The following is a 14803-nucleotide window of genomic DNA, read 5'->3' as shown; positions in this document are numbered from 1 at the left end:
CATTAGGAGCACTAAAGAAACAAACAATAGCTTGTAATAGGACCATTAGAGCAGTCTTAGCAGCACTTACAATATGTTTATTCAAAAATGAAATATGCCCTCAGGAAGAAAAACACCAATTATGGAACACAGGGGATTTAAAATAAAAAGGTCAGTTTTAAAGCCTTTAACTAAATCATTTCAAACGACTCAGCAACAGTTCATGTTTAAAAATAGACTAAGTAGCTAAAACAATAACATGCGTTAATTGTAGGATCTGGAATGTATCAATAGGACAAGCACAGTCACCCTCGTTACCTTCTCATTGTTCAGAGTGAAAAAACAGTATTAATACTGGCAGATAACATACATCTTGGTATATACACACACAGCAAATATTTATGTTCTATGAGTGTCTCAAATCAGTTGTGTGCAGCCAAGAAGGAAATACTCGCAGCTGCACCAGGGTTAAAATAAACTGTGTGCGTATCTGTATCAACAGTGCGAGGCTGCAAAACCCACTGATGTCACCGGGTCAGGGGAAGTTTATGGGTCCCCCTCTGCATGTGAACAGGAGCTTTTGCTGCTAAATGCTGGAGCAGTCTCTTATCACGTTTATGGAGGCAGCACTCAGATTTACACACATTATTTCTCATTAACACGTGTGTCTGGTAGCACCTGCGACTTTCAGTGAGACTAAATGTTGGGATATTACTGGAATGGGCTGCCCAGGGAGGTGGTGGAGTCACTGCCCCTGGGGGTGTTCAAGGGAAGGTTGGACGTGGTGCTTGGGGACATTGTTTAGTGGGTGACATTGGTGGTAGGGGATGGTTGGACCAGGTGGTCTTGGAGGTCTTTTCCAACCTTTATGATTCTGTGATTAATACTATACGCTCAGCAACAGGGACTTTGACTCACAAAAAAAAAAAAAAAAAAAACGTCTCTGCGAACTAACATGTTCCTCTTCTGTTTACGCCCTGATCCCATAGCCTCTCAGCACGTAACGCACAACATCGGTAATTTAATCCGAGGATTTCGTGAAAAAAAAAAAAAAAAATCAGGAAAAAAGGGTTTAAGCGAATTAAACTCGCTAGAATTTGGCTGAATTTCAGTGGAAGCCGCGGAACCCGCCCGGCGCGCGGACAGCCTGGGCGCTGAGGTGAGCGCAGGGGGCGGGGGGTCCCGCCCCAAAATGGCGGCCGGGGGGCTCCCGGCCCGCCCCACAATGGCGGACGAGGGGTGTGTGGGGGCGGGGGCGGCGCACACCGTGCCTCAGGTAAGCCCCGCCCCGCCCCTCCGCAGGTGAACGCCAGGGCGTCGCACCCGGTGCGCGCCGATTGGCCCAGCGCGCCGCCAATCTCCCGTCGCCGCGGCAACGCGTGGGCCCTCCCGCAGGCCCCGCCCCCCGCGCCCCCTCTGCCGACTCCTGATTGGCCGGAGCGGCGGTGACGCGCGAGCGGGGGTTTTCCGGCCCCCAGCTGAGGGGGAAGAGCCCGGCCAGAGCGAGCGGCGGCGGCGGCGGGCCCGGTAGGCGGGAGGGAGGCCAGCGGTGTCGCTGCCACCATGACGTTCAAGCGGAGCCGGGACCGCTTCTACAGCACCCGCTGCTGCGGCTGCTGCCACGTGCGGACCGGGACCATCATCCTGGGCACCTGGTACATGGTGAGAGGCTGCGCCCGGCGCGGGGGGGCAACGGCGGGGCGAGCGCGCATGCGCGGCGCCTCGGGTCTGGGGTGGGAGGGGGGTGTGTGAGGAGGGGGCAGCGCGCATGCGCACTTGGGGGGGGCTCCTGAGGGGAGGGGGACACTGAGGGGGGCTTGGTCCCGTCAGGGCTCGGCCATGGGGAATGGGAAGGGCAGCAGAGCCCTGAGGCATCGTGCTCGGGGTCTTGTTGCTGGTCCTGGCTCCTGTCCCCGTCCTGAGGCTGGAGGGGTGCCGCCTTGACGCGTTTCGGGCGGTGCTGAGGGTGTCCTTGGCAGGAGAGCTGATAAAGTGCGCGGGGAGGCTGGAATGTGGGGCACGCGGGGAGTGAGGCGATAAGAAACGGCCTCCCTCACCGGCGTGTAACCCCCGAGGGGGAGGTGAGGGTCTCGAGCAAGCCGGTACCGAGGTCGTCCCGAGCAGTTCGGTGGGAAAGGGGAGCTCTCCGTCCTTCCACGGGGCTGTTGGGGAGCTATAGAAACAGGTCTGTTTTTTCCAAAACACTTCCTGTTTTCTGACTCTTTCTCTGAGAGAGCTCGGCTATTAAAGATGGTTTTGAACTAGAGTGAAATAAAAACGTGAAAGCAGTAACGCTGAGTTAAGACGTGGGCCAAGCAAGTTCCCCTTTATTGAAGTCCTTTCCTCATCTTTCCTTCCTGTTACCCTAGTGGGCAGTAGAAATGTGAGGATGATTTAAACATGTTGCATCAGAGCTTTTCTATTCTCCAAAGCTGTAACCAAGGCCTGTATTTTCCTTTACCCCTCCCCAGATGGTAAAAATAGCGAATATTGCATTTTTATGCCTTGGTGTGGAGGAGCCATGCACAGAAACTGCTGTTACAGTAGGAGAAATAAGTGAGGATTTACTTTCAGAGAGCCTATGGTCTCTCTTCAGCAAGTATTGAGAGATTATCTTTTTAATTTTTACCCCTTTTTTTTCTGCCCCTCTCAGCCCTTACAGGGATTGAAAGTGGTTCTGGCAAGTGATAAAATGGCAGGAGAAAACAACGTGAGAAAAGCCAAGATAGGGTGTGAAAAGTATAACAGAACTCAAGGAAAGGGATATCTTAATATTTTTGAGAAAAAAAATCAAGTTTGAAAAACTGGAAAGCTGACCTAGTGTTGATTAGCTTCTGTCTTACATGAACTAATATTAGAACTTAATTTTTTGCCGTATTGAATATCGGACTTGTTTGGGAATCCTGTAAAACTTGGGGAATGCTGGTACGTCAAGGAACAGCAGAAATCCTTAACAGGCAGGAGACAATCGTGCTTGTTATGAAACAAACACACCTTGCTGCATTCCCCACTTTCGTTTCCTGTTAGCAGGAGTGTGTGGAAACCCAGGAACCTGGAAGGGGCATGGCTGTGCTTTCTGGCGCAGCATACTTGGAGCTTTTGTCCTGGTCTGCTGGGAGAAGGTGACACACACCTGTCTGCCACCTGCTAGCTGTCTGAGCTGAAAGAAGGCTCCAGTTCTGAAGTGATCTTGTCTTGCCTGTTGCTTTAAATCGGAACTTAGTTATAATTTATCCCTTTTGAAGGCTGACTACAATTCAGATGGTGAAAATAAAACTAATGTTTCTGCCGATAATTTTTTCCTCAATAAATTAAATGGGTTGTGGTGTGTCAGTTTGTTCAGATGTGTTAATTAGTGAACCATGTATGCGTATCATTTATCACAAGCTAGCATCTGAAACACTGAAATGAATGTTTCTACGTCGATTTAATGATCTAGACCTCTAAATTATGGTGGCAAGAGGTAACAACTTTTCTCGCTTCTGAGGGAGGCAGTTCTTTGTGGAGGAGAACACTTAGCTCTGCAAAAGTTTTGTGTTAGTGAAGATCTTGGTCAGCCTGTATTTACTTAATGCACTGATCTCGTGCTCTGCAGTCCTGAAGGAATTTGATACCAAGTATAAAATGGAGTCCTGTAGCAATCTACTCCAGATGTTTCAGTAAGATAAGGGTTCTGGCATTATACATCTGCGTTATTCTTATGTAACTGTTTCTTTAGGCGTTTTCCTGTTCTTTGCCTATGCGTATAGTTCTAAATCTTGCATCAAATGAACTTTGCTCCTCTTTAAAAGTTCTGTATCGCCGTCTTTTCTGTCTGCTTCTGTGAGGTTAGAGAGAACAACAGCCTTATCTTCTAAAATGTCTGTTGGTGCTCTGTGATTAAACTCCCTCTTTTAAGCATGCTTCAGGCCTCTTCTGCCACTGGTTCTGATAAATAGATAAACTTTGTGAAAAAATGAGTTCAGAGCGTTCCTAGAGGACTTGTACTTGAGTTTCAGGGCTAATATAGCTCGGTTTACCCTGTAACGCTTGCTGCTGGCCTGTGTAGGAAGGGAAGGAAACCTCCTATTCCCAGCTTCATAATTGCAAACATGTGGCTTTGAAGTTTTCTTCCTGTAAACTTTCTTATTAGGCACAGTGCTTTCCAGAAACCGGAAATGTGAACACATTGGCAAAATCAGATCAGAGCTCAATAAACAGTCTGAAAGTACGAGCATTGTTTTGGAGGGAGTGGCTGTTGCGTCCTGGCAGCAAACCTCAGGGATGGAATCAAAGTGATGCAATTGCTACTGCTTATGGGGAGGGTCAGGATGATCTCTGGAGACGTTTGTTCACTGAACAAAACTTCCAAAAGAGACTAAATGTAACTGGTTTCTATCAGATCCTGACAGTGCTAGGAGCTCTGGAATACCCTGTTTTCGGTATACCAGCAAGAAAAACAAAACAAAGCCACTTTGATTTGTTTCTTCAAGACTATGTTTAAAGAAAAATACTGGAAAAGTGAGAGGTGGGAAAGTGTAGTTGTTGCAAGGCTCAACTACACTTTCTTTCAACCTTTCTTGCTCATAGAAGCAGGAATGTCAGTAGGAATTCTTGTTTCCATCCAAGACTTTTAGGCACTTGGACTTTAGGGTGCTTGGGGAAACTCAGGTTTCATGTTCAGGCCTCCAGAGATAGGAAGCACTTGCATGATTAGCAGGTATATGTGATTATTAGTATACATACCACGGAGATAAGAGCTTGCTAATTAAAAAGCTAATTGCTCTTTATAGTTCCATAGTGTTCTGAGTTCTGATTGTATGGAGAGCTAGTATTTCTGTATTTGTTTGTAATAAGTGTTGGCTTTTTACTTCAATACCACCTATTGTGTTTTTTTTTTTTGTTTTTTATATATATATATATATATATATATAAGCTATACTGAACTTCTCTTGAGCTCAGTTATTCTGTTTTTAAAAGCAATATACGCTTCTCCAACTGTTCAGTGTAGCGCTTGCTACAAAACTAATTGTTTTCATCTTCATAGAACCATCTTTTGATTAAGAATTTGAACTTTTTTTTTTTTTTTCCTACTTCCTAACTAACAAGTCTAGTAAGGGGGCTGCTGGGATTTCTGAGGTGTCAACTCCGAATGGGGCACCATCCATTGAGGGCTGGTTTGTCAGGGGTGATGGCTTGCTTCTTTATTTTTTCTATTTATTTATTCATATTTAGATTGCTCTCAGGTTTTTATCCATGTTATGTGTGTTTTCAGACCACATTTTCTATTCTGTGCAGACTGCTCGTGAATGCATATTTTATTCACAGTGAGTAAATTCAGTTAAAAACTGTGAAGATGCCTTGCAATCCAAACCGTACTCTTGCAGTTGTTCGTGCTGACTGGGGAGTTGAAACGAACCTTGTGATCTTGCTGTTATCAGGCTTCTGTGAGAGAGGAATGGCTGCAGTTAGATACAAGCTCTGGCTTCTTGCTTGAAAGCACTGCTAATTTGGAGTTGTCGGTACCTCCCAATTGTCATCCATATGTTGTACATGAGGAATTGCTCAGCACTGTGATATGATTCACAAAGAGCAGTGATGGCATCCTGGCAGCCCCGGGGCGTTCATTGGCAGAGGTGTTTGTTTGTTTCAAGTTAGGATCAATGAGACAGTAAAAATACTGTTCGCATAGGCTGGATTTCAAATGACTCTAATTTTGTATTTTTCCTTGCACACCATTTCCGGATGAGAAAACAAAGCTTTGATGCTCTGAACTGTGCTCATTAACTAGTGAAATTACTAAGAATTATGTATGCTAAATTGGGACCGTGGGTAGGATGAAAATAAAAACCAGTGACAGTCGTAGGATGACAGAGACACGATTCTAAGGCATGAAAGCTTACAATTTTTAAAGATGAAGCTAGCAGCTAAAGTTTCTCAACTGTTTCACTATTTAAGTTAAAAGGGTGACTGTATATAATAAGTGAACTGGCAATAACTGACCAAGTCTGTTTGTGTTTTACAAAGTAGAAGTTCGTGTTTCAACAGCCGGATACCTGGACCTCGACATAAGCTGCTTAAAATAAGTAGAGACAAAAGTCATTTTCCAAAGTATAGGTTGATACCTCTGATTCATTCGCAGAGAGGAGGAAATAAAAAAGCTTGAGAAGGCATTAAAAGCCAGAGTGGAGAAGCAGGAAACGAGTGGTGAGAGATCATATTCTATACCTTTGAACAATGGTGAAACAAAATAAGATTTAAGCAAAGGGCAGGTGAGCAGCTTTACAGTTTGCCCTGTGGGAAGCCTCTTGTGAGAGGAAAAATAAGCGTATTTCAAGACCGAAGATACTGGTGGCTAAATGTGATTATTTACTGTCAGCTGTACTATTTTTGTGTACTATATTTGGCCTTCCACAGCACAAAATTGAGGATCCAAGTAGCTGGAGCTTCTAATAAGTTTGTCTAAAGCTGATGACATGGTGCTATTCCTACAAAGCTGTCAGCTTTCAGTGAAGGGCTCTTTTTGGAGAAAGTGTAAGTAAACTTATCTCTAGGATATCTCTGAAACTTAAAGGGCAGGGGGAACAATAACGAAACTAGTACGAACTGTGAGTCTTAAAAGCTAATACTCCTTTAAAACATTCAAAAACTGTTTTACTTAAACCTTCAGTAGCTGTGCACAGAGTTGCTGCTTTTAGTGGTGTAGACCCCTGGAACCATGGCAGTAGAAGAAGAAATGTTTGGCAAATGTTCTTACGTCATGAGAAACTGTGAACCAATTTGTGGTGGTTTGGTGTTTTTGTTGTTTTTTCCCCCTCGGAGGCTAATTGTAAAAGATCCTGCTGGTGGTAGTGACTGTGCTGAATACTGATTGGAGAAATGACTGTGGCTTGAAAATGCTGTTGTGAAGGTTTTTTTATTATGAAACCTTTTTCTTTGGCCTGTCTCTCCAGATACTAGTAACAGAAACTATGCCCCTGTAAGTCCTGAATAGGCTCTAAATGCTGCGAAGGCAGTTTTCCAGAGGTTTCAGCAGCTTTTGACTCTTTGAGCTCTTACTGTTACTGAAAGCATTTCTGGTATGTACCAAAATGGAGAAACAGAAATAGTCTTCAACAGCAGGGTAAGGAAAGGGACTGGTGTGCGTATAGCCAGTGCTGGATGCTTATGGATTTTGGAGTTCAGTCTTAGTGTGAAATTTCTTTAATTTCACCTGTGTTTGGTTAGGCAGTCTGAAGAGGTTTTTAAAAAATGATCTATGTAGGGGAGAGCCAGTTCTCCACTGCTTCTATTAAATCTAACATGGGGGAGAAACAGGAAGCAAGCTATGGCTGAGGATTCGAGCTGTAACCTAACTTTTCTCTCATGGCTGGTATTTACTGTGTTGTGTTTGCACATCTCCTTGCACTGCTTGCTCCGAAGAGTAGGGTGCAGTGACTTAGTTGTGCATTAAATCGGCTCTGCCTTTGAGATTGTTGGAGGAAGCAGAAACTCTGTAAATGTGCCTTGTTCACCATTGTACCTTTTCCTTCCTGCTTCTTTTTCTGTTCCCAGTTTTCCAGTCCACATGGCTGTATATTGATCATGCAGTATCAGCTCAGGGCACTTGAATCCCTACAAACCCTATCTGTCCTCTTCATTTGCAGTGTTACTTAATTATGAGTCATTGAAACTAGCATCCGTGTAGTGCATTTTTTTTTTGGTAGGGTTTTAACTCAATCAGCTTGAAACCTCATCTTAAATGGTTCTGTTGTCTGTTTCTCTCTCTCCCCCCCCCCCCCCCCCCCCCCCCCAGCCAAAGAGCTTATTTCTAACTGAACTGAAAGATTTAATAATATCCTTAAAATGACCGTAGCTGTAGCAGTGTGAAGAACTTCCAGGTAACTGTGATCTTTCTCAGGTGGTGAATTTGCTGATGGGCATCTTGCTGACTGTGGAAGTGACTCATCCGAACATAGTGCCAACTGTTGATATCCAGTATGAAGTCATCGGGAACTACTATGCTTCCGAGAGGATGGCTGGTAGGTGCACGGCTCGTTTGTCCCACAAAAAAACAAACCATGCAGTATCATAGCGTGTGTGCCTTACCATAGTGTGTAATACATGCATGCAGCTTTTAAATACAGTTTTCTTGCTTTCTGAATGTCTTTCCAATTATTAATGAGTTCTACTATGAATATAAAAGAAACTTTAATGCAATATTATTTTTACCTCGTATCATTAAGCATCTTAAATGATAAGATTATTAAAAAATTCTTGGCCTTCATCAACACTCAGTGTTAGTGCATGTGGAACATCAACAATTCGCATTATCTACAAACATTTACTATTCTTGCTGGGTCAATAAAACCAAAAATACAGCTTATTCTTCAGAAGTGTCTAGGTTTTATAAGTGGTTGTCACAGATCTAAGGAAAGAGCTTTACAGCTGTTGTGTGCAAGCCTGCTAAGAAAAAAGCTTGCCATCTTTCTGAGTGGAAAAAATAGAATGCCAAGTACTTGAAGAGAGCATTATGAGCAAAATTAAAATTACTTCCTGGTGTATTGTTACAGATGAAGTGTGTGATGTCTACAAGTGTAGCTGGTGTCAAACCCTTGTCTTTAATGACCAGGGTTTCTAAGTGTAGTATATGACGTGTAATCTTGTGTACTTTCCTCTTTAATGTGTTCTTTTACTTGTTTTTAAGTGTGTAGCCATATGATGAGTGGTACTTCTAATATGTCTAGTCTCCTTCTGTTAAATTATACTAAAATTTAGCAAGGGTTGGAGTGAAGATGAATAGTACAGCACAGGTCTGAATTTTGAGAGTTCCAATTTACGATCTTCGTTCCTCATTCATGATCTGACTTGAGGAACTGTCACTTCTGTAATTTTGGCTTGTGTTCATTAGTAATGAAATGAAGTGGGGACAAGGATCAAATGCTTCATAAAGCTAATGTACTAAATAAAGTTACAACAGATAACTGTAAAAATGGTGTGTGTTTTGTAGTGAATGTTGATATGTGTAGTAGTCTTGAGCTTATGTGACTGATAGATGCTTCTGAAGGTGTTTTCACTACTTCTTAGTGTAAAATGGCTGTTGCCTGTTTCTTGGCATAGACTTCTGTTCCCTGTGTTCTGGTATGGACTAAAAGTTTTTGTGCCTATGAAAGGACTTCATCCATACACACAATGAAAATTGTACTGTGTGGATTTTCTTCTGAGAATCTGTCACTACTGGTATGACACTTGTTGGTTATTCACGAGTACTTCAGGATCTCTGATCAAGGCAATGCATTTTAGATACACGAGGGCCTCCTTGATGCCATCTGTGTATAGACCGTGTAATGAATTAGGTATGCAAATGTTTCTGTAGTGTAATTTTCAGATCAGTTGCAGATCAGCTCTTTCAAGCATGTGAACCACAAGAGTTTGGCTTCAGCGTCATTAAAAAAAAATGAGCTTACAGCATCTATAGACTCACAAGTTGTTTTGTTTTTTTTCTGTTTAAAAATGTAAAGTGTGCCTGCTGTAGGAGAGTTAGTGTAATCTAACTTGTGGAAAGCAGTTGTGCTTCTGTCACCAGTGACCCTAATGCTTGAGGGGAATCTTTATCATTCAGTTTTCATGAGTGTCCTGGATTCTGCTACCACTTGGCTTCTGTTCAGCTGCTTTTTCTTGTAAATAGTAGGATACCTTCCACACAGTCATTTCCTATTTTCCTTGCTGGTACTTATGCAGCAGTGCCGTTTCCCCTGCCAATGACCAAATTATATAATCAAACTGTTTTCAAGTAGAAAGGTTGATAGTGTGCTGACTTCACTTAAAACTCTTTCAAATTGTAAAATTAATCACCCACATACTTTCAACACTGACATAATGCAAATAAGCGTCATTATGTTGCATTACAGTCTAACTTTGTCAGGCTTCTAACTGATGTGTCTGAGCCTTATTCAGGCTTTCAATTAAGACAGATTTTTTTTCTGAATGCCTGCAGGTTTTCTTGAACCAGCTCTTTTTCCTTCAGTAGAAGACTGAGTTACTCAAACCCCCAACTTCCATTTTGCACAGAGGAAACAGTTGAGTGAGAACAGATCATAATAATAGATAAAACTTGTGTGCTTGTCAGGTGCAGTGTGGTAACTTTAGGAAATGACTGATACTTAACTTGGTGCCTTTTTTTAATGCAGAAAACGCCTGCGTTCTGTTTGCCATCTCCCTCCTCATGTTCACAATCAGTGCAATGATGGTGTACGGTGCAATTGCTGTAAGTATACCTATAGTCTACGTTTTTTAACTTGCTACTTCATTTTTTAACAAAATACTTCATAAGCAGCTTTTTTTTCTTTTTTTAGCATCGTGTAGGCTGGCTGATCCCGTTCTTCTGTTACCAGCTCTTTGACTTTGTGCTCAGTTGTCTGGTTGCAATCAGTTCTCTCACCTACTTGCCCAGAATCAAGGATTACCTGGATCAGTTGGTAAGTACTTGTTCAGCTCGTGCTACCACTTACATTTCAAATTAAACTTTGGTTTGGTAAGTGCTATAAGAGCTATACTCCATCCTCCTGTCCCTAAAAGAGGAGCTGGGACTGCAGCAACCATAGACGATACCTGCTGGGGTGGTTGTGAGAACGAGAGCTTATCAGAGGTGGAAGGACAGAAGGTGGTAGTGTTCTCTAAATGGAAAGCTAGGGAGAGGAGAGAATTAGTTGTGAAAGGAGATGTTGGTTTAATCTGCCCGTAGTTAGTTTACACGTGGCACAAGTGTGATGTGATGTATGGTCTGCAACATGATGGGATGGAATCGGGAGTTCCTTTTTATGTCTTCTGTGGCTCTTGTTTTGCAGCAAGGCCTTCTGATGAGACTGCAATGGAGTGGTCATTAATGCTGCCTATTTTTGTTTAGTTTTCTTAACTGTTAGGAGACTCAGTAGATAGAATATACCAGCTGTTGGCATGGATCACAAACTCTTTTCTGGCTGGTGTTTAGATCTGTGCAAGTAGATGCTTAAAAATCCTGCTGAAAACAAAAAATGGCTTGATGCTGAGGAGAGGCTTTGTTACTGTGGTCAGGGAATAGGAAGAGTCTGAAATGTGCAGAAGCTTTTTGGTGTGTTTTGGCCCCTTGTGAAGTTCAGGGGCAAATCGTGCTTTCTAGTTTGCATGTGTACATGTAACTGGTTGGACTGGTGAGAAGTAGAGTTGTCAGGCAGGGAGGGCAAATGTTCTGCAGCTGTTAAAAAGGGAATTTCATGGCTGTTTGTATTAGCATGAGATTGAGGAAATGACTTGTAGTGTAAAAGTTACAAGGCTTCCTTACAGGTAGCCCATTTCTGTAGTCATCTTTTTTTGCAGGACAGATGCAGGATAAATGGTGTGTTTTGTGGGAGGATTAAGAAGGAGCTACAGAAAAACCAAACTTTTCATTGTTTCTGAAAGAGTTGTTTACACAAGACCTCAATTCACTTGGGGTGAAGTTTGGGTGTCTCTCATATTTGTCAATGTATGCTGCTCACACTCATGTTCTCCCTTTTTTCTCCCCTCACCCTATTTGTTTCAACTAGCCGGATTTCCCTTACAAAGATGACCTTCTTTCGCTGGATTCCAGCTGTCTCTTGTTTATTGTTCTGGTATTCTTTGCTTTATTTATCATTCTAAAGGTAAGTTACAATTTAACTGTGTCCGTTTCATGAGTTGCTACATTAAGATGCTATTGGTATATGTGAATGTATTGAATTAAGAACTTCTTTGAGCAGAATTGCTAGGATATTCAATTACCAGTATGATTAAAATTACATTGTTTCTTCAACTAGTTTGTATGTTGTGTGCAGCACAGCATGTTTGTGCAGCTCTACTTTTTCTGAATAGAAAGTAGAAATATGCAAAGACTTCAAATACCACCTTTTTGCATGTGTGAAGTTACTTTAATATTTATAAATAAGCTTGTAGTGAAACAGAGCTGAGTTATTGCATACAAGGTTTCTAAACAAAACTTAAACTTTAAAAATCTCTTAAACCAGTACACATCCTTTAGGAAGGAGATGATGGAAGAAGGAAATAGTAATTAATTCAGAGCTGCACTATCCTTCTAGAGGAGGGTGATATTACCAGTTACTACTTTTTTGAATATCTAAATAGAAATTAATTTGCATTACAAAAAATGATATGCAGGCAAAACATGCAAGTTAAACAAATGAGTCTGTGGTACGCATCGGCCATGACAATATTATTTTATTGCATTTACATTAAACTTAAAGAAAAAAAAGTCATGGAAAAGAATGTTTTCTCATTTTCTCTGTTTTCTCCAAGAGGAGGGTCTGAGAGGAGGAAGGGACTGGCAGCCTAACATAGTAGATCATATTTTTATAGTGATTGGGACCTTAATTTGGTACCTTGTATATTAACTAGCTACTAATTTGCCAGTGAAAACTACATAGAGCAATACTGTACAGATTAATAGCAATAAAAGTAATCATGCTCTGACTGTTAGATGGTATATCTTCGTACAACAGCTAACATTAACCTAAAGCTTGGGCTGTTTTCCTCTGCTCTCCTTTCTTGGCACCTCAGGCTGTGTGTTCTCTCCTTCGCCCATGCGTTGGACAAATAACAATGCTAATTTAGGGATGAGCAGGATTGTGCTATTGGCCTGTCCTCCTGCAAGCAAGTTTGGACTGAGATCCACAGAAACATAAGCCAATTAGGGATTAATTTGCCTAGCTCTGCTGAGGCACACAGATTAATTGGATGGATCTCTGAATTCTTTTTGCTGAAATGTGTGGGGTTCATCCTCTCTGAGTCACTGTGACAGCAAGACTGAACAGCAACAATATACATGTGTGACTAAATCTGTTAATAAGCAACCATCCCTCGGATAGATATTGACTTCGTTGATTTATGCTCCTTTTTTGTCATCGAAATGTAATCTGGCATCTAATTTCTGAATCAGCTAATGCATATGAGGTTTTTAAGAAGAGAAATCTCTTTTCTTTCAGGCGTATCTAATCAACTGTGTATGGAACTGTTATAAATACATCAGCAACAGAAATTTGCCAGAGATAGCTGTGTACCCTGCATTTGAAGCTCCTCCACAGGTAAAACCTTTTCTACGTTGAAGGAACCAGAAGCGTTTAATTCTGAAGTAGAAAAATGCAATATCCATGGATGTTTACACATCTGGTCCAGTTTTCTAAACTAAGACCGGGAAGATTAACAGTAGCTGTTTTAACTTCTTTAAGATAGATTGTTTGAGTTACCTTATAATTCATAAAATAGGAGTTTTTTTTTTTTTATAGAGAAAAGAGTGTTTTGTAATGGAGAGAAGCTTTCTGATTGGATGCATCAAAAACCTGCATTTCTGTCTTGCAAAACCAAGAGACAGAGGGGTAGAGTTAATGACCTAGGGTTAGGTTCAGTGAAGCACTAAACAGTGTGCCTTTCACTTCCTCAATAGCTTACTAGAGGAATCAGTAAGTTCTTAAAAAATATTTGCCTGCAATAGGGAGTTAAATTGCTGATGTGGTATGCATGTTTTTATTATGCTTTTTTCTTCAACCTTCGCCATTAATCTCCTCAAAATGTCTTCTCTCCAGTATGTTCTGCCAACCTACGAAATGGCAGTGAAGATGCCTGAGAAGGAACCTCCACCTCCCTACATACCTGCCTGAAGCAACTTTTATGTTAATTAACATCTGTACCAGCTTCTTGGGGGTTTTGTCTTTTAATCTTGCAAAACTGCTTAAGTACTAGAAATATTCAGGGCCTTAGGAGCAAACTGTTCTGTTTAAAATGTTTGATATAAACTTACTAAGTAAAACATCTGGGAGTGATTTTGTTTGCTTTAATTTTTGTTCTCCTTAATGCTCTTAAACATTTTATTGCCTGAGGGCTTTATACTGCAAGAACTTATTCATGTGACTAACTTGTGGCTTTTAATATCAACTGAGCCAATATATGATTAAAGTTAGCTACAAATATAAGTGTTTGCAGGATCGTGCCCTTAATTTATATTAATTTTTTTGTAAAGTAGTTCATAAAGACAATCTGATTGTGCAGCAGAATGACAGTTTGCCTTTATACAGTTTTTGGAGGGGGAGGGGTTTGAATGTGGTATATACGTGAATTTTTTTACTTTGCACTTTTCTCATATGTTATCTTACCTTCCTGTGTTGTTTTTTGTTTATCCCACGTCCTGAAACACAGTATTTTCAGGAAGAAGCGAGGTTGGCACAGGAGTTGTATTACAATGTGCTGTGAGTGCAAGAAAAATAAATAGAAATGTAGATGATGGTTGCATGCTTCTAATCTTATCTGTATTTTCTTCTTTGTGATAAATGATACTTAAATAAATCTTTTACGAAATGTTTACCAGTAGCCTTGACTGGCCTGCCTTTTTTCCTTTTTTTTTAAAAAAATTACTTTATTTGAAGTGCTTCAGTGTACTGCAGCTAATCCCATATACAGCTTAGCGAACCCTGATTTCCTACAGGGTGGTTTGGTGGTTGATCTGTGTTCACCAGTAGAAGCAAATCCTCCTTTGGGTGGAGAGCATGGATTCCCTTTAGTGTGTAAGCTTGTTTTGCAGCTTTTGTTGCAGTTTAAGTACTGTCTTCTGATTGCTACTCACGTAAGCTGGGAAGAGGGAATTGTACTCAGGTGCCCAGCCCTCTGGGCAAATTTGATGTCTGTTAAGCTCAGATGGTAAGAGCAGGACAGACACAAGTAGGGCTAAAAAGTATTTCCACTGGAGAATGTCCAAAGTTGCTGGACGTAAGCCACAGCTTCAGCCGTGTTCTTTAAAAAAAAAAAAAAAAAATCTTTCTACTCTTCCTTCTTTGTGGTTACAGATAAAAGCTATTTTAATGAT

The 14803-nt window shown here is 41.5% G+C and overlaps 1 protein-coding gene across 1 annotated transcript; it reads left to right on the top strand.

The window, feature by feature from the left end:
• The first annotated feature begins 1471 nt into the window (after positions 1-1471).
• Positions 1472-13916, top strand: LAPTM4A (lysosomal protein transmembrane 4 alpha). The gene is made up of 7 exons (XM_032185046.1): positions 1472-1641; positions 7859-7979; positions 10128-10204; positions 10293-10415; positions 11502-11597; positions 12933-13031; positions 13530-13916. Exons 1-7 carry the CDS (start codon positions 1543-1545, stop codon positions 13602-13604), a joined length of 690 nt encoding a protein of 229 aa, XP_032040937.1. The 5' UTR covers positions 1472-1542; the 3' UTR covers positions 13605-13916.
• The last annotated feature ends 887 nt before the right edge of the window (positions 13917-14803 follow it).

The sequence above is a fragment of the Aythya fuligula genome, chromosome 3 (genome assembly GCF_009819795.1).
Source record: "Aythya fuligula isolate bAytFul2 chromosome 3, bAytFul2.pri, whole genome shotgun sequence".
Classification (NCBI taxonomy): Eukaryota; Metazoa; Chordata; class Aves; order Anseriformes; family Anatidae; genus Aythya; species Aythya fuligula.
This window is presented reverse-complemented; position numbering and strand designations above follow the sequence as displayed.